This window comes from Cnephaeus nilssonii, assembly GCF_951640355.1.
Source record: "Cnephaeus nilssonii genome assembly, chromosome: 4".
NCBI classification, from domain to species: domain Eukaryota; kingdom Metazoa; phylum Chordata; class Mammalia; order Chiroptera; family Vespertilionidae; genus Cnephaeus; species Cnephaeus nilssonii.
In genome coordinates, this window is record NC_137075.1 from 80154196 (window position 1) to 80180838 (window position 26643).

A 26643-nucleotide genomic window follows, 5' to 3' on the forward strand; every position below is an offset into this window, starting at 1 on the left:
TAAGCGAGGCTGGCAGCAGCCAGGCCTGAGAATCTGATCTGTGAAGATGGAGAATCACTCCGCAGAGGGTGCCCGGCTTGTCTGGCTTTTGTAGCCTGTCCCATGGCTGCTTAAAGCACGTGGGAACCTACACGTCTCAACGGGCTGCTCCCTAAGAACAAGCCTCCATTACCTAAGTGGGAATGGAATCTGGCCAGCAGAAGAGGTAGCAGGAAAGGCGGGGTGGAGTTCTCAGAAGCAGCCCATAAATGTCTCTACCAAGCCACTGAGTCAGAAGGACTTGGCCTTGACAGTGGGCTAAACTTTAACATGAACTTGGCAGATTTACGTGTGCCGAGAGCTTCTCCAGAACTCCGGGTTTCCCGACACCTCCTATGGGCTGCCCTCCTGTGACCTCTCTCCAGGAAGGCCCCGGAAGTTCCTGAGCTGAGTGGGGGGTTCCCTCTCCCTCAGGTACAAGCCATTTTTTTTTTCTCTAGGTACGGCCGTTGAGTCACCCAGGTTCTTACCTTTCACAACTGAATCACATCGATAAGGCTCTCCTAAAATTCCTCTTTGTCCAACTTTACCTCAAACCAGCCCACTTTCCAGAAGCTGGTAACTTGGTGACATGCCCTGAGTGTGTGATTCCCACAGCTTCCCACAGGGACAGTAGGGGTTCTGATAACTGCACTGGCTCAGCAGGCAGAACGCTTAGGCCAGTGGTTCTCAACTCTGGCTGCAAATGAGAATTGCTTATAAAGATTTTTCTAAATAGAGGACAAAGCTTTCCCCTCCAGAGATTTCAGTTCCGTTGTCTCTAGCCACGACTCTGCCACTGTTACTTGGGGCCCCTAGACACCTGTTTCCTTATCTGTTGAACCAGGAAAATCACCCAACTTATATCACCAGATACGATCAGTGGGATTGAGGAAATCAAGTATTACAAGTACTCTTTAAACTGGAAAGTGCAAGGTAAGATCTTAGACTCTTGCCCTGCCTTGTTTTACTCCTTCCTTCTTCAGTTGACCCTTACCCCCATTCTCTGCCTCTTCCATCAACTCTGAACCCCAAAGTATAGTATTCAACAGCCGCCACCACCCAGACCTCCAGGATTCCAATATGCCGTGCTCCCCGGGAGTATTCAGTCACAGGGCTAGGATGAACTTCTGAAAGATGACTTTGCCCCTCCTCAGGCCTTCAGGAAAGCCTGTTCTCATCTGACAGCTGAGAACATTCTTGGCTTTAAAGACTCCCTCAGTGATTCTGCACAGTCTTACTTCTGCAGTAGAAGCCCATCACCCAGCAATGGGGACTTTGCTCGGGGCTCCCCTGCAGGAGGCAACAGGAAAGGTACAGCATGGAAGATGCTGGCCACTCCCATTGTCCTTCTACTGCCATTGCTTTAGGGTTCTGGAGCCTCTCCCACCAGCCCTGCCTCTCCCCTTCACTGCTAGGGTCTGAGCGAGACCTATTCCCAGGAACTCATACAGGCATCCACACCTGTGGTTTGAAATAGTCTTTATTTTGTAAACATCTGTGTTTAAAATAGATGAACCCGGCTCACAATTCATATACTGGACCCGAGACACAGCACACAAAGTTCACCCGTCACAGGGAGATGGGGGGTCAGGAGCAGGTGGAGGGCCAGGGCCGGGGCTGGGCTGAGTCTCAGGACAGCAGGTGCAGAAGTGGGAGGTGTAAGCAGGCAGGAGTGCCCGCTCAACAGTCTGGGCCTAATGCCAGACCCCAGGCCACCTCCTGGATTGGAGAAGTTTAGGGGTGGGGGGCCACCTCTGGAACCTGATGAATGTAATGCACCCTAACATCCCAACCGTCCCTGGGCTCCCACCCCTCCCCCAGCTGGGGGCTAATCAGCCCTAGAAGCTCTTCTCTTTGCTTTCCCTCCCAGAACCCCTGGGGCACAGTTAAAGCAGTCCCCGTGTCCTGAGAGGTAGGAGAAAGGCAGAGGTGCTCAGCTTGTCCCCAGGGAGAGCTGCAATACTGCCCCCCACCCCCTTGTTGGAGCCAAGGCGAATAGGACCTTCCGTCTCTGAAATCTGGGCTGAGGGCACTGAGAGCTGACTCTGAAGGCGGACGTGGCCGCCCTCCCACCCCAGGTGATGCTGCTTGTGTCCTGGCATCCGAGGAGCCAGCCCTCAGGAAGCATCCCTAGCCGGCTCTCTATATTCTTCACTAGCCAACGACTAACTGCGCCTGCCCTCCTCTCCTTCCACTCTGCTAACCTGTCCCCCTCCCTGCATCCGGAGTCACCCTCGCCTGCGGTCTCCTGGCCTGATAAGCCTGGAAGGAAGGGTTAGTGATTTCATGCCCACACCCCATTTTTGGGTAAGGAAGTGGGGCTCCTATTCCTTCCCATGGATGTGCCCTGGATTTTGGCCTTAGTTGGTGAATGCTCAACGCCCAGTTGTTCCTTTTAGCTCCAGGCCCAGCCACGCAATGCAGCTAATACGTAGCTGAAGGACGATCCCCCTGTGGAAGGGGGCAGGAGCCCTCCTGGGGCTGGTAACTGACTTGTCCCTTCCTTAAAGGGCCTTCTTCAGGATACTCTTAGGCCCTAAGGGGTTAAGAACCTTCTTCCAGAACAAAGAGCCCTGCAGGAGTCCTGTTCCCTCCACCTGCAGCCACCGTGCAGCTGGCAAACCTCAAACTTTGCCCTCAGGAGCCAGAGGGGCAAGGTGAGCCCTTTGTCTGGAAGAAGGGAGAGAACAGTGCCGAGCATTTCCTCAGGGCCTGCCTCCCTTCTTCCCCGGAAGTCCTGCTCCTCTCCCACAAACTCTGGGTCTCGGGAAAGCCTTGAGCTGCAGGCTGGGTCAGTGAAGGCCCACCTCTCACCTGCCAGGGGGTTGTGGGAAATGCTCTTCTCACACAGGAACCAGAAGGGCCCAGGGAGTCCATATTCCCCTTTGGCTGGCAAACTGCGGTCCCTGGCCTGCTCTCCCTTGCTCGTAACCTGATATATAGGAACTAGTCCTTCAATTGCAAAGGCTCCTCTTTCTGGAGTCCTTGGCTAGCTTGTCAATCACTGCCCCGGGCTCTCCTTGCCCCAGCAGTGCCCTCAGGCTTTGGTTCGGGTCTTTAATCCGGGAGCCCAGGGGGGAGGAATTGTGTACGTGCAGCACGGGAGGTAGAGAATGGAGGTGACGTTTTATCCCTGCCACTCCTCGCCATTTATTTTCTCCTCTGAAGCACCTGCCTCTGAGCTCAGTTCCCCAAGAGGGAGGTGGGCAGGCAGCCAAGCAAGGCCAAAGCTGGGAGAGGTAGGGCAGCCCCAGGCTGAGGACCACGGTCCTCCCCACCTGATGTTTCACTTCCCCAGTCAGTGGTGAGGGCCCGTGGCACAAGAAGGACGTGGGGAGGGGAGGTGGGAAGAAGCACCCCACCGTTGGCCCACCCACAAAGCAGGGTGGGGGTTCTCCCAGGAGCAGAGATGGAATATCCCAGGAGCTACAGTCCACCCCCTTGGACAGGGTTAGGAAGAAAGGAAAGAAAAGAGCTGCATCAGCAGCCACAAAGCAGGACACACAGGGCTTAGGGCGTGGGGGGACAGAGAGAGAAGTGGGAAGGAGAGAGAAAAGCGGACAGGAGACAAGACGCACTGAGAAGGAGACTTGAAGTGGCCTCGACTCCGACTCCGCTGTCTGGGGAGCTCGGGGTGAGCGTGCTCCCGCACATTGGGCTCATAGCAGGCTGCGGCGGGAATCGGGGTGAAGCATACCACTCCGGGGGAGGGGATGGGGGCTGCTCAGAGGTGACAGCGGAGTCACCCTCAAGGCCAGGCTGGGGGAGTAGCAGCTACTGATGTTCCACGGGGTCACCCAGATGAGAGGAGAAGCAGGGCAAAGCCCAGACTCCCTGTCTGCCACAGGCCTCCTGAGGGGAGGGGGAATTTGTGGGTGCTCCTCGCAGGGCCCTCAGCACCAGCAGGTTTTGGAAGAGTTCACCGGGCCCTCAGGTTTGCTCTCATCCTCCTCGAGCTCTGCCAGCGCCAGCTCTTTGCTGGCACGCGTCCGGACACCATCCAGCTCCTTCCGGTGGGCCTGCAGCACCAGCTCCGTCAGACGCGTGAAAGACTGGGGAAAACCAAGGGGCGCAGGTCAGTCCAACGTTTCCTCCTCCTCCTTCTGCAGCCCTGTAACTGCCCGAGGGGCGAGGCCTCATCTTATCGTGGCTTCTACCTGCCACCTTCTCCTCCGGCTCCCCCACTCCAGACTCAGCCAGAGACAGGCAGCTGGGCCTAGGCGTCCTCACCTCTTTAATGTTGAGGTTGGTGCAGGCACTTGTTTCGTAGAAGTCCATGCCGTACTCCTTGGCCAGCTGCAAGAGAGAACATTCCTGAGAGGGAGTCAGGGAGGGAAGGGAGGCGCCACGGCACCTGCAGGTACTTCTGCCACTGCCCTCACACCCCTTCCTGAGTGGTGACAATTTCTCAGAGGAGGTGACTTCTCAGGTGAGGCTGAGAGCTCCTTCTAAGACACAGGCTAGCGCAGACACATACACACCCAACAGACACCAAAACAGGAAGCCCTGGCAACCTAATGAAAGACACGGGCTTTGGAGGCAACGAGTCCTAGACTTGAATATCAGTGCTGCCACTTAACCGCTGTATGGCCTTATTCAGCTGTACGACAAGGTACTTATTCTCTCTCAGCCCCAGCTCTGCCATCTGTTAAAGGGGGATGGATGACAGCGTCTGTTAACCAAGGTTGTGGGATGATTAAATGAGGTCATGCATCTCCAAGCACTGGCTTAGCACATGCAGGGCTCAATAAATACTATTATTCCAGCAGCATCTGTTTCTACTCTCAGATTCTTCAATAACTAGGCATTATTATTATTGTTAAATATATTTTTATTGATTTTAGAGAGGCGGGAGAGAGAGAGAGAAACATCAGTGATGAGAGAATCATTGATCGACTGCCTCCTCCACGCCCCACACTGGGGATTGAGCCCGCAATTCAGGCATGTGTTCTTGACTGGAATCAAACCCAGGACCCTTCAGTCTGCAGACTGACGCTATATCCATTGAGCCAAACCAGCTAGGACAAGGCATTATTTTTTAAAAATATATTATTTTATTTTATTTCTTTTTAAATATATTTTTATATTGATTTCAGAGAGGAAGGAGAGGGAGAGAGAGATAGAAACATCAATGATGAGCCCTAGTTGGTTTGGCTCAATGGATAGAGCATCGACCTGTGGACTGAAGGGTCCCAGGTTCGATTCTGGCCAAGGACACATGCCTGGGTTGCAGGCTTGATCCCCAGTAGGGGGCGTGCCAGAGGCAGCCAATCAATGATTCTCTCTCATCATTGATGTTTCTATTTCTCTCTCCCTCTCCTTTCCTCTCTAAAATCAATAAAATATATTTTAAAAAAAGAAACATCAATGATGAGAGAGAATAATTAATTGGCTGCCTCCTGCATGCCCCACACTGGGGATCGAGCCTGCAACCCAGGCATATACCCTGACCAGGAATCAAACTGTGACCTCCTGGTTCATAGGTTGATGTTCTGCCATTGAGCCATACCAGCCGGGCTGCATTATTTTTTACTATCAAAAAATCAATTTCATCTTAAGTGCTAAAGGAATGCTATTGACTGAAGAGGTGGAGAAAAGCACTTGAGGCCCTCCGAGTGAGTGCATGGGTGACTTGTCTCAGTAGCATCTGTCTGTCTTTCTGTCTTCTGGGAGGGTGGTCTCCCTGTGTGCTCAGCACCATCCTCCTACCCTCTCTGCCCCCAGGGCCTCTCTGACTATGGGCCCTTCGTTCCTCATGTACCTTGCTACCTCCTTCCAAGTGTTAGAAGGATAGGGAGGGGGTGAGGAGCGGGTGGGTGGCTGTAAGACGGCACTATGCCTGGGTGCTGTTGGAGAACAAGCCAGCAACTTGAAGTCCTTCCTCCTCACTAACACTGGAATGAGCTCTTCAGCAGAGGTAATCTCACTCTGGGGGACTTGGAGTTGGGAGAGTTTCTTCCCAGTAGGTCTTTGCATCAGGGTGGACCCCAAATCACTGTCCCGAAGGGCAGAAAGCCAGCTTTCAAGGATGGCAGCTCAACCAGCGCCTGGGCCTATCATAGGAGTATGAGGGTGCCTGATGGGGGTGACAGACTCCTGGGTCACAGCTCTCAGGACTGGCCTGGAAGGTAGCAGAAAACCCCAGGGATGGATTCGGCCAGCTCACTCCCACGTACCTGCTGCCCTTGCTCTCTTCCCACCTGCCGCTTCTGCTCTTCATCGGCCTTATTCCCTATCAGGATCTTCTGGACACCTTCTGGCGCGTACTAGGGACAGAGGACAGGCAGAACCGCCCGTGAGTGCTGCCTTCCCTCCCGTCTCCCCACCACACATCTACCCTGGCCTCACAACAGCACCAAACGTCAGAGCCCTGGGACAGAGTGGCGGGCTGGGTGCAGCTGCCAGGCTCCCCCAAGAACCATGGGTGACCACAGTGTCATGGGGACAGTCTGAATAGGAAACACCGGCTAATTCTGAGGAGCTCTCACCCACGTCCCAGCCTACGTGATGGAGTGCTTCCTGAGACTGGACAACTGGTACCTGAGTTGGAAAGGACACTGGACTTAAGCCCAACCCCTCATTCTACAGATAAGGAACTGTGGACGTAAAAGAGTCCGAATGGCTTGCCCAAGGCCCCACAGCTACCATGGCAGAGCCAGGACCAGAATCCCACCTGGTCCTGAGATTTCGGGGAAGAAGCTGTTCACGGGGTAGGCTTTGACCTAACTCACTTCTGGGCAGCCTGGCTGGGTACAGAGCACGGAGGGCATGGCAGCTTGGGCTTCTCCCTATAGAGGACTTACCCAGAGGTCTTCATCCCGGGCTGTGGAGGGCAAGCTTTCCTGGCAGCGTTTGCTCGCCAGCCTCGAGAGCTTCGGCCTTTCCCATCCGGCCCTCCCTTCGCCTTCCCCGCTGAGGTGCCCTCCCCCACCCCAGTGGTGAGGTGGCATCTCCTACCTCATCCACATCACTGACCCACTTCATGATGTGCTGGTAAGAGCGCTCGCTGCTAATGTCGTAGACTAAAAATATTCCCTGGGGGAGAGAGCAAGAGAGAGGTGGGGGAGGGGGATGCGCACGGGCATGGGGCCAGAAGCCGTGTGGTGCCTTAAATGCTGGGTCCCACTCTCCCTGCTCTCTGCTTAGCATAATAAGGACCCCGCAGCACCCAGAAATACCTTCTTCTGTCTTAGACCCACCACAAAACTCTCTGAGGTAGAAAGCCACCAAATACTTGGACCTGGGTCTTTAGCTTAGGGTGGATGGAGGGTGAGGATGGGGGACCTGCCTATAGTGAGTGCTCAGAGAATCACTGATGAATGCATGGTCCACGAACAACTCAAAGACCACCTAGGGGCTCCCTCCCCAGCAGGCAACCCAAGGGCCCTATTTTGGGGGTGAGTGGCACAGATAGCTCAAGTACCCAGAGCCGGGAGTGTGGGTGGCAGCATCCCACCTCTGAACCCTGAAAATGGTGGCTCACCTGGGCCCGCCGATAGTACTGCTTTGTGATGGTCTGATATCTCTCCTGCCCCGCTGTGTCCCTGCAGTAGAAAGCCAGTCCCTCAGAAGAGCGGGGACCGTAGAAGCAGGTGAGAAGGGAGGAGCAGGAGCTGAGAGACCCTGTGCCTATGCAGGAAAGACTGGGGAGCTGTAGGGTGAAAATTAATGGAGCTTTGGTCTCTCAGGGGATCTGAACATACCTGAGTCTGCAGGAGAGGTGCCTGGCCATCTGGTGCTGACAGGGGTAGGGGCCTTGTTCACTACATCTGCACCAGAAGCCACAACCATAACTGGGCCTTGACAACTCGCTCTAGAATTTGGCCAGACTGGATGGACTGCTCCACCTCCAGATCCTCTGAAGGCAATGGCCCTACCACTCTGGAGTTGGGAGGCAGCCCGCAAAGGCAGTGAGTGTGGCCAGGAGTGGAGGCCAGAGCCACAGCGGCCCCCTGTGGCTACTTGTGGGAACTGCACCATGCTGCACTGAGGACCTCTCACCAGCGTCCCACCCTAATAGGTGGGGTATAGCCCTTTCTCCTTCCAATCCTACCATGAGTGGCACAGCCCAAGGACAAAGCCTCATTCTAAGGCAAACCCACAGTGGATAATCTGTCAATTCCTCTCATTTCTGCCTTTTGGTGACTTGTGGTCAATCCCATAGTTTCTTTAGGACAAGATCAAAGATTAAGGCTCCTGGGAGCAGGAGATGGGCTTTGAGACTTCCATTTCTCTCCATGGAACAGGTGGCCAGTTGTGCCAGATGAAGCCTCAGGATTTTACACGTGGCAGTGGCAGCTCGGGAGCAGCCCGAGGTCCTCTCCTCCCACCCAACTCACCAAATCTGTATGCGCACTTTGATGCCATCCACCTCTATGGTCTTCATCTTGAAGTCAACACCTGGGGAAAGGAAGAGAGCAAGCGTTAGGAACGAAGAGCCCACCTCGAACTGAACGGGACGGCCGGGTGCTCGCACTTGAAGGGAGCTCCTTTGGTTTAACTTGGCAGAAAGATGGCATGAAGTGAGGGCCTTCTATATATATAATTGATTTCAGAGACAGAATCATTGATAGGCTGCCTCCTGCACACCCTCTACTGGGGATTGAGCCCACAACCTGGGCATGTGCCCTGACTGGGAATCAAACCGTAACTTCCTGGTGCATAGGTCGATGCTCAGCCACTGAGCCACACCGGCCCAGGCGGTAAGGGCCTTCTTGAACCAAAAACTGACCCCAAGGAAGTGTCTGGTGCTCTGAATGGGGCTCTCCTTCCTCCTTGAGCTGAAAGTTGTCAGCAGTAAAGAGCCTGGGGGTACAGGAAGTGAATGAAGGAACATAGGGAATCCACTCCATCGCTGCCTCAGCCCCAAACATGTCTCACTCACTCATGTGTGACGTCTTCCTAGTTACACTTCCAGAGAGAACGGCTTTATTAATGCCTCTGGGGAGGCTAATTCCTACAAACAGCGATCCACCTTATGGGCCTGGGCTTTCTCTCTCTGCCTTATTAACCATCAGGAGGGGCTACGGCGCTGTCCTGAACGTGGGGAAGGGGCGTGGAGCCTGGAGAGAGGAGGACTGCTTCCCACCATGGTGTGTATGAAGCCCTCGGCACCCAGCAAAGGCCGCCGAGGAGAAGGCCTGGGGGACCTGCTGTTGACTAACTGGTTTACTGTGGGAGGTGCTGTGGTTTGCTGGGAGCCTGGGCTTTGACGTCTGGCCTGAGCTTGAATTCTGACTCTGGCCACTAAATTCACAGCCATGACTGGGCACCTTGCTTCTCTGAGCCTCCATTTCCTCATCTGTAAAATGGGGATATTACCAGTCCTTTCAGTGGGTCCCTGAAAAGAACAAGGGACATAGAGTGCCTGGCACCTGGTGGCTAGTCAGCCGCCTGCAGCGATCACCATGCCCTCATACTGTCCTGGTCACAGTGGGGGCTCGGGAGTGACTGCCAAGGACCGGATGAAGAGGCGCGGCACAGCGTGTCGTTGGGGAGGGAGAGGAAGACAAATGGGTCTCGGGCTTGAGGGGCTAAGCTGCCACAGTACACGGGACACGCAATGATCTGGCAAACCAGCCCAGGGCAGAAACGTATTTCGGGGAATTTGCAGCAAGAGAAGTCAGCGCCACCAGCAGCACACGGGCTTGCATCTGAGAGATGACAGGGAGATGAGCCGAGAGGTTTTTATCCCGGCGCCTCTCCCCAGCTCTGACGGCGCCCAGTGAGTCAAAACTGTCTGGTAGGTTAATTAAGCTTAAGTCTCCGTGTACTCCCTGGAGACAAGTCAGGAATGGGCATCGTTAACGAGTGTGCAGATGGAGAACACGGGAAAGGCAGCGTTCTGGACCGGAGTCCCCAGGCTGCACAGCACAGCCCCGCCCCGCGCTAGAACTCCCCACCTGGCTGCCAGTCCCCCGGGGCATCAGTTCTTTGCCAACCGGAACACTTCTGCCCTTATCCATCCTGTCCCCAGCTCTCCGCAAATTCAGACAGGTCAAGTTCAGGCTCTTCCCTCTCACCATCGAGACCAATAATCATTTAATTAGAAGGAGAAAAGGTTCAGAACCAACAACCTGAACTAAATAGAATTGGTTGGACGTGAATCATGTTGCCTGCCCACGCCGATTCCTATCTATGGAGCTGTACTTTTCCAATGGACAGTGCCTGGCAGCCATTCTTCCGAGTGTGCGGAGAGGTGAAGAGAGGAGGGCGGAACAGGGGAGGGGGCACTGGCCTTGGTGGGGGCAGGAGCATGCTCACGCCCTCCCTAGACAAACAGTTGTCAGGAATTTGCCTCTCCCCAATACCTGGCATAGAAGGAAAACAAGTTCTTGGGTTTTTTTTTTGTTTTTTTTTTCATGCTACAGTGCCTTCTTCCTGGGAGAACCAGCAATTGTGTTCACATGATAGTAAACCTAGCTCATCCTCATACCTAGCTCATCCTCTTACTAGCCTAGCAAGTCTAGTGCAGTGCCTCATGCCAAGTGGTCACAAGGGGGCTGCAAAGCGCAGCCCCAAAGACCCCAAAGGTGGGGGTGGGGGTAGAAGGTTCTACGTCCTTTATTCCACAAACTCCATGGGAACTGACTGTGTGCCCTGCACACTGCTCCGAGCAAAGAGCGGCAAAAACGACCCACGGTCCCTGCCCTCACAGAGCTTAGTGGGAAGGAAGCAAAGGCCCCGGGGGTGAGATAACAGCCCGAGGACAGCACAGCCACGGCAGAGGCCTGCTGAGGCCCACAGCCCATGCACCCCTTCCTGTTTCTTGAAGGAATGATGGAGAGTTGTGGGCTAACTAGGCATAGAGGCCCTCACCACACTTGGTGTCCCTGTTTCTCCGAAGGTCCTGGAGAAGGGCTGAGCCGGGGGAGGAGATCCCAGCGCTAGGCCCTCCCCCCCTACCCCCCACCAGGACGAGCGCAGGCTGTTGGAAGAGGCAGGGCGGACAAGAAGGTGCCCAGCTACCCTGGGAGTGAGAGCTGGGCTTGGACTCCCTCGCCCCGCCTCCCTCCCTTCTTAGCTGTGTGGCCAGGAACTCTGGGGCTCACAGCACCCCCACCACCTGTAACCGTGGCCCTCCTGACCACCCAACAAAATTTGTTGTAACGTCTCAGAGAAGCCAAATGCTTCAATTCTTTTCTTCATAAGCACTAAGGCAGAAACACTGGAAGCCTAGGCCTAGGTGGGAGGGATTTTCCGCTCCCCACCCACTCCCTCTCTTTTCATAAATTTAAAGATGAACAGCCCACGGATCCTCAGGGGAACCTGTTCCTTTTGCTCTACTCCCCCACACCCCGCACCTTCCGCTGGGTCCACCTGCGAGTCAACACCTGGCCTTCCACGACCTGCGCCCAGCCACGGCCCCTGCCGTCTGCCTGACTGGCTGCTGGCTTTTTCCATTGCTGAGCACGGCGGGCAGTCAAAACACTGGCCTTGTTTAGTCGCCTGCAGACTCATGCTTTGTCACCTCAGCTGGGCCCCCGCGGCTGCTCAGCAAACTGTTTAATCGATGTGTGTTCACCGCTCACATTCCTCACAGCTACTGTCCCAGTGCGTCCCCTCCCCACAGCTGAAGCCTTCCAGAGAATACCGTGGCCTGGCCGAGGGCAAAATGACGCTGCCTGATGGTGCCTTTCCTCTGAGGCCCACCCCCGTTCCTCAGAATTTTCTCTTTTCTCCACCTTCCCTGAGGAAGAGTCCTCTCTCCTTCCCATGTCTTCCCTGCAGCTGGGCATCTTCCCCACAGCTGTCCGCATCAGGCCCCTCTGGTTCACACCCCAACAGGTTCGCCCCTCTCAGTTGCGTCCTCAGAATCTACAGGAGGAAGAGCGGTTCTTCATCCGCCCCACCCCCATGTGTTATCATCCTGGCTCCCCGAAGGCAGCACTTCTCAAACTTCAAGGGGCACGCAGGCCCGTGGGAGATGCAGACTCGGATCCAGTAGGTGGTAGATGAGGCCCGAGATGCTGCATCAAGGCTCCCGGGGAGGGTGACGCTGCCGGTCCATGGATGACACTTCTGACAGCAGCTTCTGGGACAGCCGTTCTGCAAGTGCGGTCCCCGGACCTGCAGCCTCGGCATCAGGCAGCACGCACAGTCTGAGAACCACTGTGTAGCCCATCTCTAGGCAGAAGCACACCCCAGGCTCTCTGCCCTACTTATAGCGACAGCACACCCCCTGGCTAGGGGACCCAGAACCCTCAGTTCTTCCGCCAGCCCCATGAAGCAGGTAGGAGTGGAGATAATCATCGTGAGACACCGAGTGGCCCAGTAATTTACTCACTCATGTTCCCACGTCTTATGGCTGAGCCAGAACTGGACACCTGTCTCTTTAAAGCCTACCCAGGGTACTCCTCACCCGACCAGTGGCTTCCCGGCTCTCTGAGGCTGTGGAGTCTTTGCTGCCACGCCCCAGGGGCCCCCGCACCTGCTCTGGTATTACGGGGCGTCTGGAAGTGAAGCAGTGGGCGCACAGGGGCAAGCCCGCCACAGCCTACTTTCAGGGAGCCCCTGGCTCCGTGGGCGTGCATGATTCCACTACGCCCAGAAGCATCACCCTGGACAGGGCCACCTCGGTGTCCCTACAGAGCGCCTGCTTCCTGTCCCAGGCACAGGGACGGCGCGGGTGCGAAGAAACTAGCAAACCACCCCACACAGCTCCTGCAGAGGTTCCTAGAGACCCTGGAGCCCCGGGGAGGGGGCGGGGCAGGCAGGAAGATGGAGCCCCTCCCAGCCACATGCCAAGAGCATGGCGAGCAGCTCATGGTTCTCCCAGCACCTCAGATATGTTGATTGTGGTGTCTGCCACACCCAGTGTCCTTTTCCGGCTGGAACTGCCCAGCCCACAGGCTCTCCTCAGCGTGTTCTTTGCAGAAAAGCAGCTCCTGACTGGACCAGGGTGGATATCTGACCGAAAGGAGGCCCATCGATGGGCTTGCTGGTGACCCCCACGGTGACCTGGTGGAGAGGGACCAGGGGAGCTAGCTAAGCTGATCAAACCGGCTCCCTCCAGACGGTGCAGAGGGGACTGGCCAGTGGTAACGAGGGGAGCATGGGGCAGACAGATGGGCAGAGAGGCGGGATGCCGAAGGCAGGAGCGTGCGGGCCGGAGTGAGGCTCAGGGCGCTGTGTCCCAGCACAGCTGCCAGGCCACAGCAGACCCCACCTTCCAGCCTCATAGTGCACCCCATTCTCTTAGAGAGCACCTCAGGATACCCGAAGAGTCATAGCCTGTGAGTGTCAGCTGCTACCTAATGGCCCCTCTAGCCCCCCTCCCCTCCCCCCAGCTGGCAGGTAGACATTGCAAGCAAGGGGCTGGGAGGACGACTCCTAAGACGGTGTGACCTGCTCCCTGCTGCCTCCAAAGTTTGTGTCTTCCAGCCCCAACTGGTACCTAAGAGGCACATAATATACTTTGTATTTGACAGAGTTTTCTGTTTGTTTTTAAAACCTCGGCCCCCATGCAGTGTAAGGAGGGACGGGTGCCCACGGCTCAAGAGCAGGGGCGTGTGTCCTGCCTTCTGAACGCTTCGCAGACACCAGCAACAAAATCTCAGGTGAGGGCAGTGCCCGGCGCTGACGCACCAGTGGCCTCCGGCTCTTCCTGCTGTGTCCCCGCTGCCAGGCCTCTGCCCCTCCAGCAACCCCAGCGGCTGCCAGGCCACAGCGGAGGCGGAGCAGTGAGAGCTGCTGTCAGAGAGCTTGGGGGAAGGTGAGGCCCTCCTCGGGCCCAGGGCGCGGGGTCAGGTCAGAGGGACAGGGCAGGGGACAGGCACGGGCAGGCGCTCACTTGGGCAGTAAACCAAGGCTGAGCTGACTGCCTCCCCGGTCCAGCAGTGGAGACTGTGGAAAGAAGGGGACAGGGCACCCCCCGGGGGAAGGACACTCCTCACCATGACGGTCTCTCTCCAAAGACAGCCCTGAAGCAGGGAGGCAGTCAGGGCCCAGGGGTGAGGCCAGCGTTTGCTTCCGATCCTGCCTTTGCCGCGAGTCACCTGTGTGGCCTTGCGAACGCTACAGAACCTCTTTGATTCCTTTCCTCGCCTATAACACGGGGTGACAACTCCCGGTGTGGGAGTTTTTGTGAGGATGAGGAGATAAGGTGTAACACCCGTCCCACGGGGCCGGGCACACGGAGCTTTGTCGAACGTTAGCGGAAGAAGCTGCCAGCTCCCTCGGGGAGGATGAGACTTGGGGGCCCAGGGTCACAGCGTGGGCACTGGAAAGAGCTCTGAGAAGCAGGAGGGCTCACGCTGGGCAGCGGAGGCAGAGAGGCGAGAGAGAAAGCGCCAGAACCAAGCTGGCGCGGTTTCACAAAAAGAAAATGCCACCCCCCCCCACACACCCCCCGTGGAGCCCGAGGGCCCCCAGCATCCGGCTGCGACCTGAAATCTGGAAAAGCAGGGCTGTGCCTGCTGGTGGGCCAGCACCTCACGGGTTAACGTCAGGTGCCAGCCGGCCTGCGGCCAGGTGCCACATGCTTCGAGTGGAAACGGGGCTCTCCGGGGTGCCAAGTGTTATCACCGCCATCAACCGCAGCCCAAAGGACCAGCAGCGTGACCTGAGCCTTTTCAGGAGCAATGAGACGCCACCACAGGAACAACTTAATACACCTGAAACCCAAGGCCGACACCTAATCCCTGGAGCCGTGCTGGCTCCAGTTACCAAGCCCAGGTCCCAGCAAGGCCCCCTTCGGCCCCTAGGAAACCGGCATGTGCTGGACGGTGGAGTTCACGTGGGTGTGACAGGAGGTCACCAAAGAGCAACCCCAAGACAAGTTTAGGGATGGGCCGACCCTGCAGGGGGCGCCTGCCGGACTTTGCCACCCCACTTCAGAACCCCCTTCTCTCATCCAGAGAGACCAGTGGCGCTCGGAGACCCATGATGCCATTTCCCCCAATGGAGGTAAAGAGCGGGAGAGCTAAGAGCCAAGACTCAAGAGAAGATTGAAGACAAAGGCTCCTGGCACACCACCGTCCCTCATACCAGTTAGGTTGGGGGCCAGGGGAGAGCGTCTTTGCCCCGGACCTGCCACTTGCTGTATCCTCTTCCTTCCTTGTCTCCGGGGACCTTAGCCTCACTGTCTGGGGGAATACATGCCCACTGACCTCCTCCTCTTACCCATTTGCAGACAGACGACCCCTCACGCCGGCCTCATCCCTGCTCTGAGCACATGCTCAGCCAGCCTTCGCACCATCTTGCTCTGGGAGTGATGGGAAGCAGAAACAAAGAGGCCCTGGTCTTCGGCAGACAGAATCCTGGTCTTCTAATGCCAAGGCCATGTTTTAACCTCCAGGGCACTGGGGTCAAAGGTCTGATGAGGACGCCCACCCACAAGAAAGATTGGAGATTTCAGAAGGATACTCTTCTTTTTGTCAACATACACACTTACAACCCCAACATGGAAGGTGGTTTGGGGTCTAGGACAACTCTAGAGGCAACCACCTTCGCATCAATCAGCACAGGCCAGTCTTTAGAATCCCAGGAACCCAGGGGTTTTGTTTTGTTTTTCATCAGGCAGCAGGGTTTCCCAGCCAAACCCGGACTCCCAAGATGCTGGAAGGAACACATTTCCCCAGTACCGGAGCCCTAGGAGCTCCCTACTGCAGAGCCCAGCCATGAGGTGGTCCTGGAAGATCGCTCCAGCCGCCTGGGGAGCTGATGGGCTACACCTGACACCAGCAGTGACCCTGAGCGACAGGCAAAACTGACCTTAGTCTAAGATACAACCCCTCATCTCTTCATACACTAAGAGGACCCACTCATACAGGGATTGCGGGAGCTTGTTCTTGCTCCTTCCTGCACCTGAGCTGCTCCTAGGATGTGTACCTGAGCAGAAGAGCTACAAGCTACTGGAAACAGTTCACCCCTACAGTACTCCCCCGCTCTCCCCGTCTCAAACACGTGTAGCAGAGTGAGTCTCTCTTAACTGTCTTAGGAGTCCCAATTAACCAATGATGTTTGAGACTTCCTTCAGGAGGAGGATGGAGGAATGAGGGGTCAGTGCCCACTGTAAGGCAAGGCCCAGATCAGGGTCCTCTAAGAAAATTCATTCATTTATTCATTCGAACAAACTGCTACTGAGCACCTACGATGTGCCTAGAACTAAGCTCAGAAGACACAGCAGTGAATAATACAGAGAGATCCTTGTCCTCAGAGAGCTTCTATTCGCATGAGGAAGACAGATAATACAGAAGTAAACTAACACGTCATTTCAGAGAAGGATGTGTTCAGAGGCAAACGCAGAATCGTGGAGTAGACAGTGAAGAGATCTGTGTGCAAGCGGCTTCCGGTTAGCTGGTCAGAGAAGACCTTTGGAAGCAGGTGGCATTTGAGCTAAGAGCTGAATGACAGGAAGGTTCCAGCAGGGGGAAGATCTAAAGGATCAGGGTCCCAGGCAGGGGAAGCAGCAAATACCCATCAGACCGGCACACATTTCAGTCAAACTTACAGTTCCTCAGGGAGAAAAGGAAGAGGGACCAACATGATCCCTTCTATTGTTATAAAAAGAAAAAGGCTCAGCAAAGCCCTCCCTTCCCTTGGGTCTCGTGGGGACCCACCCTCACATGTGCACACGTGTGCACCCACCCACACGTGCATGTACACTTGTTTCAGGCTCTCACCTGAGAAAATGTACCAAGAAACTTCTCAAACACTAGCAAGGCCAAGTTGAGGGCTCCGCACCCCCACTTTACATCTCTGCACTGAATGCGCACGTGTGCAAAGCACACTATTTCTGTGTACAGAGCAGGTACACAGAACAGGTGGTTAGGAAACATCCTTTCCTTTACCCTTGCCCTTTCCACTGCCGTGTGCACAGACCTCCATGGGGGCTCTGCGACATGTGCCGTGTGCTCCAGCTAACCCTGCCGCACCGCCGTCCGGCAGACCCCGATCTGGGCCTTGCCTTACAGTGGGCACTGACCCCCCATTCCTCCACCCTCCTCCTGAGCCTCTTCCTAGGCAGGGCTGCATTGACAGGCAGCAGAAGGTTCTGGGAGGAAGACTCGGGCTGGGAGCCTCAGAAGCAAACACATGGGGTGGGGGGTCAGGGCCTTCAGATGCATCTACCCCCACCCAGAGCCCAGCAAGGACTGAAGTGAACGTACGCTGGTCTGTGAAGTTCAGACCAGCCAGGCACATACTGCACCTCCTCCCCCACCCCCTTACCCCCTGGGGAAGCCTTCTTCGTCTTCAAGGCCCCACTCAAATGTCACTTCCTCTGTGATGCTTTCTCCAGCCTCCCCAGCAGGAATTAGTCACTCCTCTGTGACTCCAGAGCTTTTGCATCGTGTTCCGGTTGTCTGTTTGGAAGCCTGGCTCCCCACCTGCACTGTACGCTCCCAGAGGGCAAAACGGCATCCTGTTCATTTCATCTGATCACCGCCTGGTAGAAGGTAGATACTCATTACATATTATTCAACAAATTGAATAAGTGAGAGAGAAAATGAACGCGTGAGCAAGCGAGTGAATAAATGAAGTCAGCACAGGCCAGGAGAGGAGATGCGTGGAGAGAAACTCTAATCGGGAAGAGCGATCAGGAAGGACCCACATTTCAAAGCCAACTGTCCTCTCTGTAGATCCCGGTGCCCTGGTCACAGAGTTCTCAGGAAATAGATTGTCAAAACAGTAACACGAGGGCGACACTCAGATCTCACTCTCAAAGGTCCCCCAGCCGGACTCCTCAGTCACACACCCCCGCCTGCCCTCCAGGGGACGCACCACGGTCCCACGTCCCACACCCTCAGACGGGTGGGGAGCCACGTGTCCTCTTCCCTTTGGCTCACAGGACGTTTTGCTTGGCAACCGCGGAAGGACCTTTCAGGATGAGCAAGGGCATGAACAAAGCCCGTGTGGAGAACTGGGGGAGGGGAGAAGGCTCCAGTTTGGGCCACCTGCCTGCAAGATGTGAGTCATCACTTATCTCAGGACCTCACATTTCCCAGTTATAAAACAGGGCTGATGAGTAGCCCTTTCCTCGTCAGTGGGCGGAATTAAATGTCTGTGGCCCCCTTGACAAAGCACGCTGCCCCGGCAGAATAGCCAACGAGAGGTCACAGGCCTCCGCAGAGGATTGGCAGTTTTGCAGGGGAACGGGCACACATATTAGGTTACAGACGAAGGCACTCTGAGAAGAGCTGGCAATCGGGGTAGAAGGGTAATGGCCAAATATCGACTTTCATGTGAGAAAGCTCATCACCATGCTGTCCGGGGAGCAGGAGGAGGCTGGGAGGAGCAGGAAGGAGCAGGAACGAGGGCGCCCAAAGCCGTGGGTGCCTCTGCAGAGCTGTGAAGGTGTCACAAGTGCACAGAGCAGCAGAAATGAAATCCTTGGAGGGTTTCCGAGAGCCATTATCGGGGATCATGACCTTGGGGAAGTGGGCGGGCAGAACGCAGCCTGAGGCAGAGTGGCACCTGACAGAGCCCTGAGGCAACCCCCCTCCCTACTCCTTCACACTTCCTCACCAACCCTTCCTTCTCAGCCCCGGGCACTGCCAGGGCAAGGGGAAAACTGGCACAGGCACGGGAATGAGCCTACTCCTGGGCTCCCTGGAGAGTGAGAGGATGGGCCCCTGACTCCTGTCTGTGCTGTTCACCGCTCTGTCCCCGGCTCCTCACACCCACCTGCGAGAGCGGGTGTCCAGTCAACAGCGCCCACATGACCGACGGCTCGAGTGATGGAGCGTTTATGCCTCTCTACAACTTTCTTGTGAGCTAGGAATAACAATGATGATACAATAACGGCAGCTGCCACTTTTGGGGGGCTCTGCAAGTGCCTCCTATTCCTCAGCCTCTGTAAGCTTCACAGCGACCCTTAAGAGAGATTCTGCTATTATCTTCTATTTACAGATGTGAAACCCAAGCAGAGATGTTAAGTACATGTGGGAAGTCCTGGAGCCAGGGAGGCCGTGGGAATTTCACGCAGGTTGTCTGCGCTCTTTTCTTTCTTTCTTTTTTTAACTTGTTTTTTATTGACATAGTTGAACTTCACAAGTGTCATAAAATACTGTCAACAGAGTGTTCAGACAGAAAGAAAAAGCAAACTTAAATATATTAACCAGATTAAAGCATGCAAAAGATCCAATGATACTTACATTAAAGAATAACATGCTGATGGTATCTAATTTACCCACTTTATATTGTCATAAAAATGTTAGTAAACATCAATTTGAAATTTGGTGAATGGACTTGATTATTTATGTGTAAGACATGCTACACCCTTTGCATGTATACGGATGGTTAACTTTACTAGTTGTGTTACAGTACATTTAGAGAAGTTTGGTATCGGTATATATTTACTATCCATAGTGCGGTAAATAATGGTTAGAAATGCATTCTCCTAATTTTCTTTATGAACTTAGGAAGCATTAAAGAATTAACTACATGGGTCACCAAGTGACCAAAATTCCTTACTATTCACATTCACGTCTGTGCTCTTTTCATTCTACTCACAGCGACTCACCTTCCCTGCCTTTCTGGGGCGGCTTTGGGAACAGGGTGGGAAGAGACCTGTCTCAGGCTGCCCAAGCGCATGGGCCCAGCCCCAGCCCAGACCCTCTCACAGTGTCACACAGCACAGGTGCACAGCGCCTCACGGTCTGGGTCCCACAGACCCAGTGCTCTGGCACAGGCCTGATGTTTGTTCGAATCAGCTCTCTGGTCCTCCCCAGCCCTCTCCCTCCCCTTCAGTCACCCACAAGTCCTTGCCCCGGGCTCTCAGTTCAAACAGAACTTCCTGAGAAAGGTGATACTACAACACAAACCCAGCCTGAGAAAGCAGCCCTGAAGCCACAGTGGTTCAACCAGCCAAACTGGAAAATCACAGGCTGTGGCCTCCTCGGAACCCAGAGGGGTGCAGGGGTGCAGCGGAGGGAGGGGGTTGGGGGTGGGTACTTTAAAACAAAAGGTCGAGAGACCAGGGACAAACGGAAGACCAATGATGAGCGGGAGAAAATCAACTCATGGATGATCCCTTCAGCTTGCATTCGCGGCTTATATGTCACCCCTGGCTGCCACGCAGAATGGAAACCAAGTCCCTGCATGCAGCTGTCCACGTAGAATAGCACATGGTCTCCTTGCCTGGGCAGGCAGCTCAGGTCATGTGAGGCCATCTCAGAAGTTGCCAGGTTGAGGGTGGGAACCAAGAGCAGGTGGTGGTGTGGAGTCTGGTTTTGGTGCCGTAGGAAGGGGTAAGAGGGGGGAGAGAACAGGCTGAGAGGTTCCTTTGTGCCCAGACACTACCGTAGCCCTGACTGGTCTACTGCTGCAAGTCTTAACCCCTCTTGCAGCCAACACCCCAAGTGCCATTCTCACCACGTCATTCCCCTGCTCAGAAACTGCTTACACTATTGTGCAGGCTCCAGTTCCACCCCTTCAGCCAGACCCTCAATGCCCTCTGCCCCCATTCATTCATTCAATATTTATTGAGATTGTGGCTGACCCTGTACTAGGATTATGAAAACAAAGAGGAATAAGATTTGGACTCTCCCTGAAGGCACTTAAAAGTAGAGTTTGGGAGACAAGGCGGTAAAGAGGAATGTTCTCATTCTTCCCCTAAAAACCCCCTTCTCTTTCCAGCCAGACTGCCCAGAGTTCCATGAACACCCACTGAATTCCCACCTCTGTTGTCTCTGCTCCCATTTCACCATCTGCTCCTTCCCCTACAGCAGTGGTGGGCAAACTGCGGCTCGCGAGCCACATGCGGCTCGCGAGCCGCGGTTTGCCGCTCTGTTGACTAATGAGTTTGCCGACCACTGACCTAGACTCTCGATTCCAATAATTACAGGCTGTTGTTCCTTGTGATTAAGCCCCTATCCCAGTGGTTGGCAAACTCTTTAGTCAACAGAGCGGCAAACCGCGGCTCGTGAGCCGCACGTGGTTCGCGAGCCGCAGTTTGCCGACCACTGCCTTACAGGAACTGAAAAGCAGCCCCCACTACGAGGCCTGGCTTCGGCTTCCCTTCCTCCTTGGAGCCCTCCCTGTGGTTTCTGGTCCGCCGGGCCCCTCTCCTTCTCGGACGTCCTCTAGCACTTGGTTGTAGCAGCGGCACTCACAGCCCCCTCACCATTCACTGGCTGCCTCCTGCACAGCCCCCCATCATGGCTTAGCTGCTGATAATGCCTGTGAGACCTTTATTCATGGTGATGATCACGATCATCGTGGAGCTCTACATTGGAAGAACGCTTCACCAAGTGCCCACAGATACACTATCTTGTGGGGGCCCAGGCTCTCTTGGCCTGTCTTGCTTGCCAGCTAAATTACAGGCTTCCGGAAAGGTGGGCAGGAAAAGGTGGACGGCAACACGTCTCTAAATGCCTGTCACCGTGTTTTGTAGTGACTGCTCAATTAACTTAACAGATCGGACAGTCTTGTCAGGAAAGAGCAGAGGACCTCAAGGCAGCAGCGGCCCCCCTTTGCCCGGCATCTGGGTCAGCACAGCTGCACGGGAAAGGCGTGTCAGCGGCACAGGCCCAGCGGCAGGGCCACCGCCCGCCGGCTGACTAGGAAGAGGAGGGTGGTCAGTGCCTACATGGGCGGTCTCCTCACTGCTCCCCGGCAGGCCGGTCTCTGGACTGTCACAGGATGTGGCCGAAACAGTAAATCACTCAAGTGCCAGCCGAGGTGACATCAACATGGTCCGAACTCTGTCTTAGCACCACGTGGTGGGTTGCCTCCTTTTCCCCATTCACAATAGAAGCTCCAAGAAAGGCGCCTCGATCAATGCCCAGTGAGGGAAAAGAATGTGCCTTCGACCAGGAGCAGCTTGAGAGAGGTGACTCCGTGTATTACGCGTCTTGGAATCTCCAGGTCTCAGCACCGAGCCTACCAACAGGACAGGACACAGGCACAGTTCTGACTGGATAAACTCATGAATATGACTCGGTAGTGCCCATTTTCTTGGCTCTTTGACTTGTCCCCCTGAGTGCCCCTTCCATCTCTATGGAAAGCTTGCTATATCTGGACAAGGGGAAAAGCTTTTCCTGACCACCCCACTCCTTCCCCACGTCTTCATGAATGCTGAAAAACACACACAGGATGAGGCAGAATAAGCTTCCAACAAGAATGCATTTAAGAGACCCCGTGGGCAGATTTTGAAAGGCTGGTGTGAAGGAAGACATGGGCTGAGAGGTTCTCTTCCACAGAATCCAAAATCCTAAACAGTCCTCTGCCTCCTGGGAAACGGTGGACCCAGCCAGCAAAAGCAGAGAAAAAAAGGCCCTAGCCGGTGGATAGAGCATTGGCCTGCAGACTGAAGGCTCCCGAGTCGATTCTGGTCAAGGGCACATGCCCAGATTGAGCGCTGGATCCCCAGTAGGGGGTGTGCAGGAGGCAGCCGATCAGTGATTCTCTCTCATCATTGATGTTTCTATCTCTCTCCCTTCCTCTATGAAATCAGTAAAAATATATTTAAAAAAAAAAAAAGCAGAGAAAAAACGAGGAGAGCTGCCTCCAGGTTTTAGGTCAATATACCAAGAGCCTGTGGGGACAGGAGGGCTAGGGTGCTGTGGGGACACATCCAGCTCCAGTTCACTGATTCACCTCTGCCCACAGAGTGGCAGCCCCAGAGGGATTCTGAGGCACTCTCCCCGCCCCCGCCCCCACCGCCACCTGTGAGGGAAAACTGCCCACTTACCTGTCTAGCTGGAAGAAATGTCTAAGATGGGAGAAGACAAGGCAGAAGAGACATTAAGGAGAAGGGCTGGTGATTAGCGATGTGGGGGACAGGGACTCAACACATTGCGGGCAGATCACGAGAATTCTCGCTTCACATCACAGTGTTTTACAAAGGCTCACACTTTAAAAAGATATTAGCTTGTAAGAACATGTGCTAAATAACTTCAAAATGCAATGGGTATTTAATTTTAAAGCGTGCCTTTAACATTTATGTAAAACATTTTTTGTACTCGTTCAATAGAAACTTACCCGGCCACTGGGTAAAGCTAGCAATAAAACTACTGGGCCGCAATGTGTTAAGGAGAGCTTTTCACAAGCTTCAGAAGGGTCCACTTGGTATTTCAGAAACAGCAGTCCTTCATTTGTCTGTGGGGTGGGGGCCCCCGTCCCCTAGGGGGGCCCACAACACGGAGCAGGAGCCCGAGAGCTCCTGAAGTGAGGTGGGTGAGTCAAGCTCTCCAGGGAAAAACTCTGGCCACTCCTAGGATGTGAAACGTGGTCAGGATGCCGGAATGCAGACTACTGCTTTTCACGCACGAGCCAAGGTCCCCCCAGACAGCCCACCGCCCTGTGCGATGGCTCAGCAGCTCCTGGCACCGGGCCCATCCCCAACATAACCACTGCCAGCTTCTTTAAGTGCCACCCTGCTGCCCTTTGACCCACACCCGCACCTGCCTCATGTCCCACCTGGCTCCTCAGCCACTCCCTGGCTCACTCCCAGGCCTTCCTCTCACACCTCCTCCTTCCCCAGAGCCTTCCCCAGAGGCAGGCAGCCTCCTGGCCTCTGCGCCCTCCCATCCCTCCGAGATGTCTCTCCATGTCTCTCCATGTCTCTCCTCCAAGCGCCTGGATCGCCTAGGAGCCTGCCTTACAGCTTCTCTGGGAAAAACGAAAGCATGTGTCCCCTGACCTTACCAAGTCCCTTGAAGATAACGAAGCAAAGAGAGAATGAGCCCCTAGGCCCGTGGTCGGCAAACTGGGGCTCGCGAGCCACATGCGGCTCTTTGGCCCTTTGAGTGTGGCTCTTCCACAAAATACCACGGCCTGGGCGAGTCTATTTTGAAGAAGTGGCGTTAGAAGAAGTTTAAGTTTAAAAAATTCGGCTCTCAAAAGAAATGTCGATCGTTGTACTGTTGATATTTGGCTCTGTTGACTAATGAGTTTGCCGACCACTGCCCTAGGAGGCCAATGATGGTAACATTACTCAGTTTCCCAGGTGTGTGAGCTTGTGCTAAGTGCTTTTACAAGCATTATCTCATTTATTCCTCACAACACCTTGGTAGGTAGGTACTGTTACTATTCCCATTCTACAGAGGGAAAACTGAAGGTCAGAAGCTTATGTGATATTCAAGGTCATGTGGCCCCAAAGTGAAGTCTCCAGGTCTGTCTGACAACAAAGACCGTGTCTTAACCACAGGCCCTGTTCCTGGGGACTCCACCGGCTCCCTCTCCTCTCTTGGCAAGAAGTGTGTGCTGGGAGGGAGGGCGGAAGCTTCAAGTGCTAGGGTCCTGACGGGGCGGGGCACCTGGGCAGCGCTGAGCTACTCCAGGCATCAGCCAGGGAACCTGTCAGATGTGGGTGTAAGTCCCTCAGCTCACACCCCCAGAGGACCCCCCTCAGCGGGGAGGCACCCTGCCCTGCCAGACAAGTGATCTCATCCTGTCCTGTCGGGGATGCCACCAGCCTGTCCCTGAAGCCCAGGCGCCAGCATTGCCCGATCAGAGACGCATTCCAAGGGGGTCCTGCCTGCCTCTGACCCCCTGTCCGGACAGGGAGTCCTGACGTTCCTCAGCCTCCTTCAAGGCAGCCACTGCTGTCCCAGAGCTGGCTCTAAGGGGCCCCTATCCCACCTTCTCTGAGCCCTCCTCTGTGTCCCACCTGGTGGCTTACCTCCCCGCGGTGCCCTGGAAACTCAGTCCCGGCGGCCCCTCCCTCCCCTCCCTCCCTCCTTTCTTCCCCTCCAGGCTCCACAGTGGGCCGCCCCTGAACTCAGTGACTTGGCTCCCCACCGTGAACCCCCCCTTCTGAGCAAAGGCTTTAATCCTCCCCCTCCCCCGGGGGTGTGGGGGCGTCATTTCAGTGGCCAAGGTCCTCGCCGCCCCAGCTCAGGGCACCCAGGCCTACACCCGCCCGGTGCTCTCGGCCCGCAGAACCCATCTCCAGTCACGGACAGCAGCAGGGACCCCTCGCCTGCAGGAGCCGAGGCTCACGACCCCCGCCGGTGGCCCCGCACCCCGGGATTTATGCCCTCACCTTGCCTCTCAGACCCCCGCCTTCAGACCCAGAGGCGAACAGACCCTCCCGGGCTGGGCTGCAAGGGGCAGGGGCACCGGGCAGGTGGCGGCGGGGAGGGTGGGGCGCGCGGAGCCACCGCCCCTTACCGATGGTGGAGATGTGCGAGGAATGGAACTCGTTGTCGGTGAAGCGGCACAGCAGGCAGGTCTTGCCCACCCCGGAGTCCCCGATCAGCAGCAGCCGGAACAGCACATCGTACTGCTTCGCCATGGCGGGGGCGAGGAGCCGGGGCTGCGGCGCGCGGCGGGCTCAGCCCCGCTCGGCCGCTGCCATCGCGGCGCGCGCCTGCCGGGGACGCCGCGGGCGAGGAGGAAGGCGGGCCGGCCCCGCGCCAGCCCCGCTCGCCGGGTGCCGGGAAGCGCCGCGCGGCGGGAGCGCGGTGGGAGGAGAGAGCCGAGGCCCCCGCCCGCCCCTGCCCCTGCGCCGCCGCGGGGAGAGGGGGCGGGGAGCGCGCGGAGAGCACGCGGCGAGCGGCGACCCCGCGGCGGGGGCGAGGCCGGTGCGCGCTCCCCTCCCGCGGGGTGCGCGGCCCGGGAGGGGCCCAACTCCCCCCACCCCCTCCCACCCCCTCCCACCCCCTTTTTGCCGGGAACTAGACTCCCGGGGAAACATTTTTGTTTTTCTGCGGACATTCTGCATCGGTGACTTGGAGGGAGCTCCCATCCAGCCCACCTCTACCAAACGGCTTTTAGGTCTCATCTTTTTTCCCCAAAAAATCACATCCCGAACCTGGTCCTGCCAACCTGCCAACTCCGCCTTCCGCCCACCCCCAGCTTCCCGCCCCAGCAGCAGCCTGGTGGTGGTGGTGGTGGTGGTGGTGGTGGTGGTGGTGGTGGTGGTGGTGGTGGTGTGGGTGTATGTGTGTGTATGTGTGGGGTGTGTGTGTGGGGGGTATTTGAGGGGTTAGTGGGGCGGGGGGCGGGGGTGGGCGGGGGGGTGAAGGAGCCCAGTGGTTGGTCCTCACCTGGGTTCTTCCCGGGGAAGGCCCAGGCTCTGCATTCAAACACTTGAAGCTGGGATCTCCAGAACACTCGAGAGTGCTGCTAGAATTCCCCCCGGCTGCCATCCGGCTTGCCCATAACCCTGTGTGACTGTGCCTGCCCTCCGCTGTGCTCCCCCATCCCAGTTGTCCTTTAAACGGGGGACATTGCTGACCTCCTTCCCCAGGCCGAAAAGATAGATGATCATAAAAACGTTCCCAAATGCAAAATCCTTTGGAAGTGTTGTGCAGGCAAAAAAGTCTCTGTTTTGGGTCTAAGCTGCTCAGGGTAGGCGCGCAGGATGCCAATACATTATTTCAAGCCACTGAGTATTCCTGCTAGTGTACATAATGGCACCAAGGAATGAATCGGCCTCTTTCAAGATCTAATTTACTGCCGCTGAATATGTTAGCACTGGAAGGAGGCAAATAAATGTTCTCTGGAGTCTAGAAAATTGCCTATTCCTCAGAATGAGTGTTAGGGGAGTCTGGCCCATTCGATCTTGAAAAAGTGATGGAAAAGTGTGTGCCTGACTTTTCAGGCTGAGTATTGGACGGAGAATGTGTTTTTCAGGAGTAGGTCATGCAAAGCACCAAGTCCATTTACTTGAAGAGTTCTATTTCAGGCAAAGTGCCAAAATTTATAATAAAAAGGGAGACAAAAATCTTG

The 26643-nt window shown here is 55.6% G+C and overlaps 1 protein-coding gene across 2 annotated transcripts; it reads right to left on the bottom strand.

Annotated features, from left to right (window-relative positions):
- Positions 1-1495: 1495 nt before the first annotated feature.
- Positions 1496-25359, bottom strand: RAB15 (RAB15, member RAS oncogene family). Of its 2 annotated transcripts, none has more exons than XM_079769532.1 (7): positions 25081-25359; positions 8361-8421; positions 7505-7565; positions 6997-7056; positions 6198-6287; positions 4252-4317; positions 1496-4073 (listed from the first exon to the last, which is right to left on the bottom strand). In XM_079769532.1, the coding sequence occupies exons 1-7, from the start codon at positions 25202-25204 to the stop codon at positions 3915-3917; spliced, it is 621 nt and encodes a 206-aa protein (XP_079625658.1). In that variant the 5' UTR covers positions 25205-25359; the 3' UTR covers positions 1496-3914. The 2 variants fall into 2 exon arrangements, with proteins under 2 accessions (XP_079625658.1, XP_079625657.1); XM_079769531.1 differs by having other exon boundaries at positions 6979-7056.
- Positions 25360-26643: the final 1284 nt, after the last annotated feature.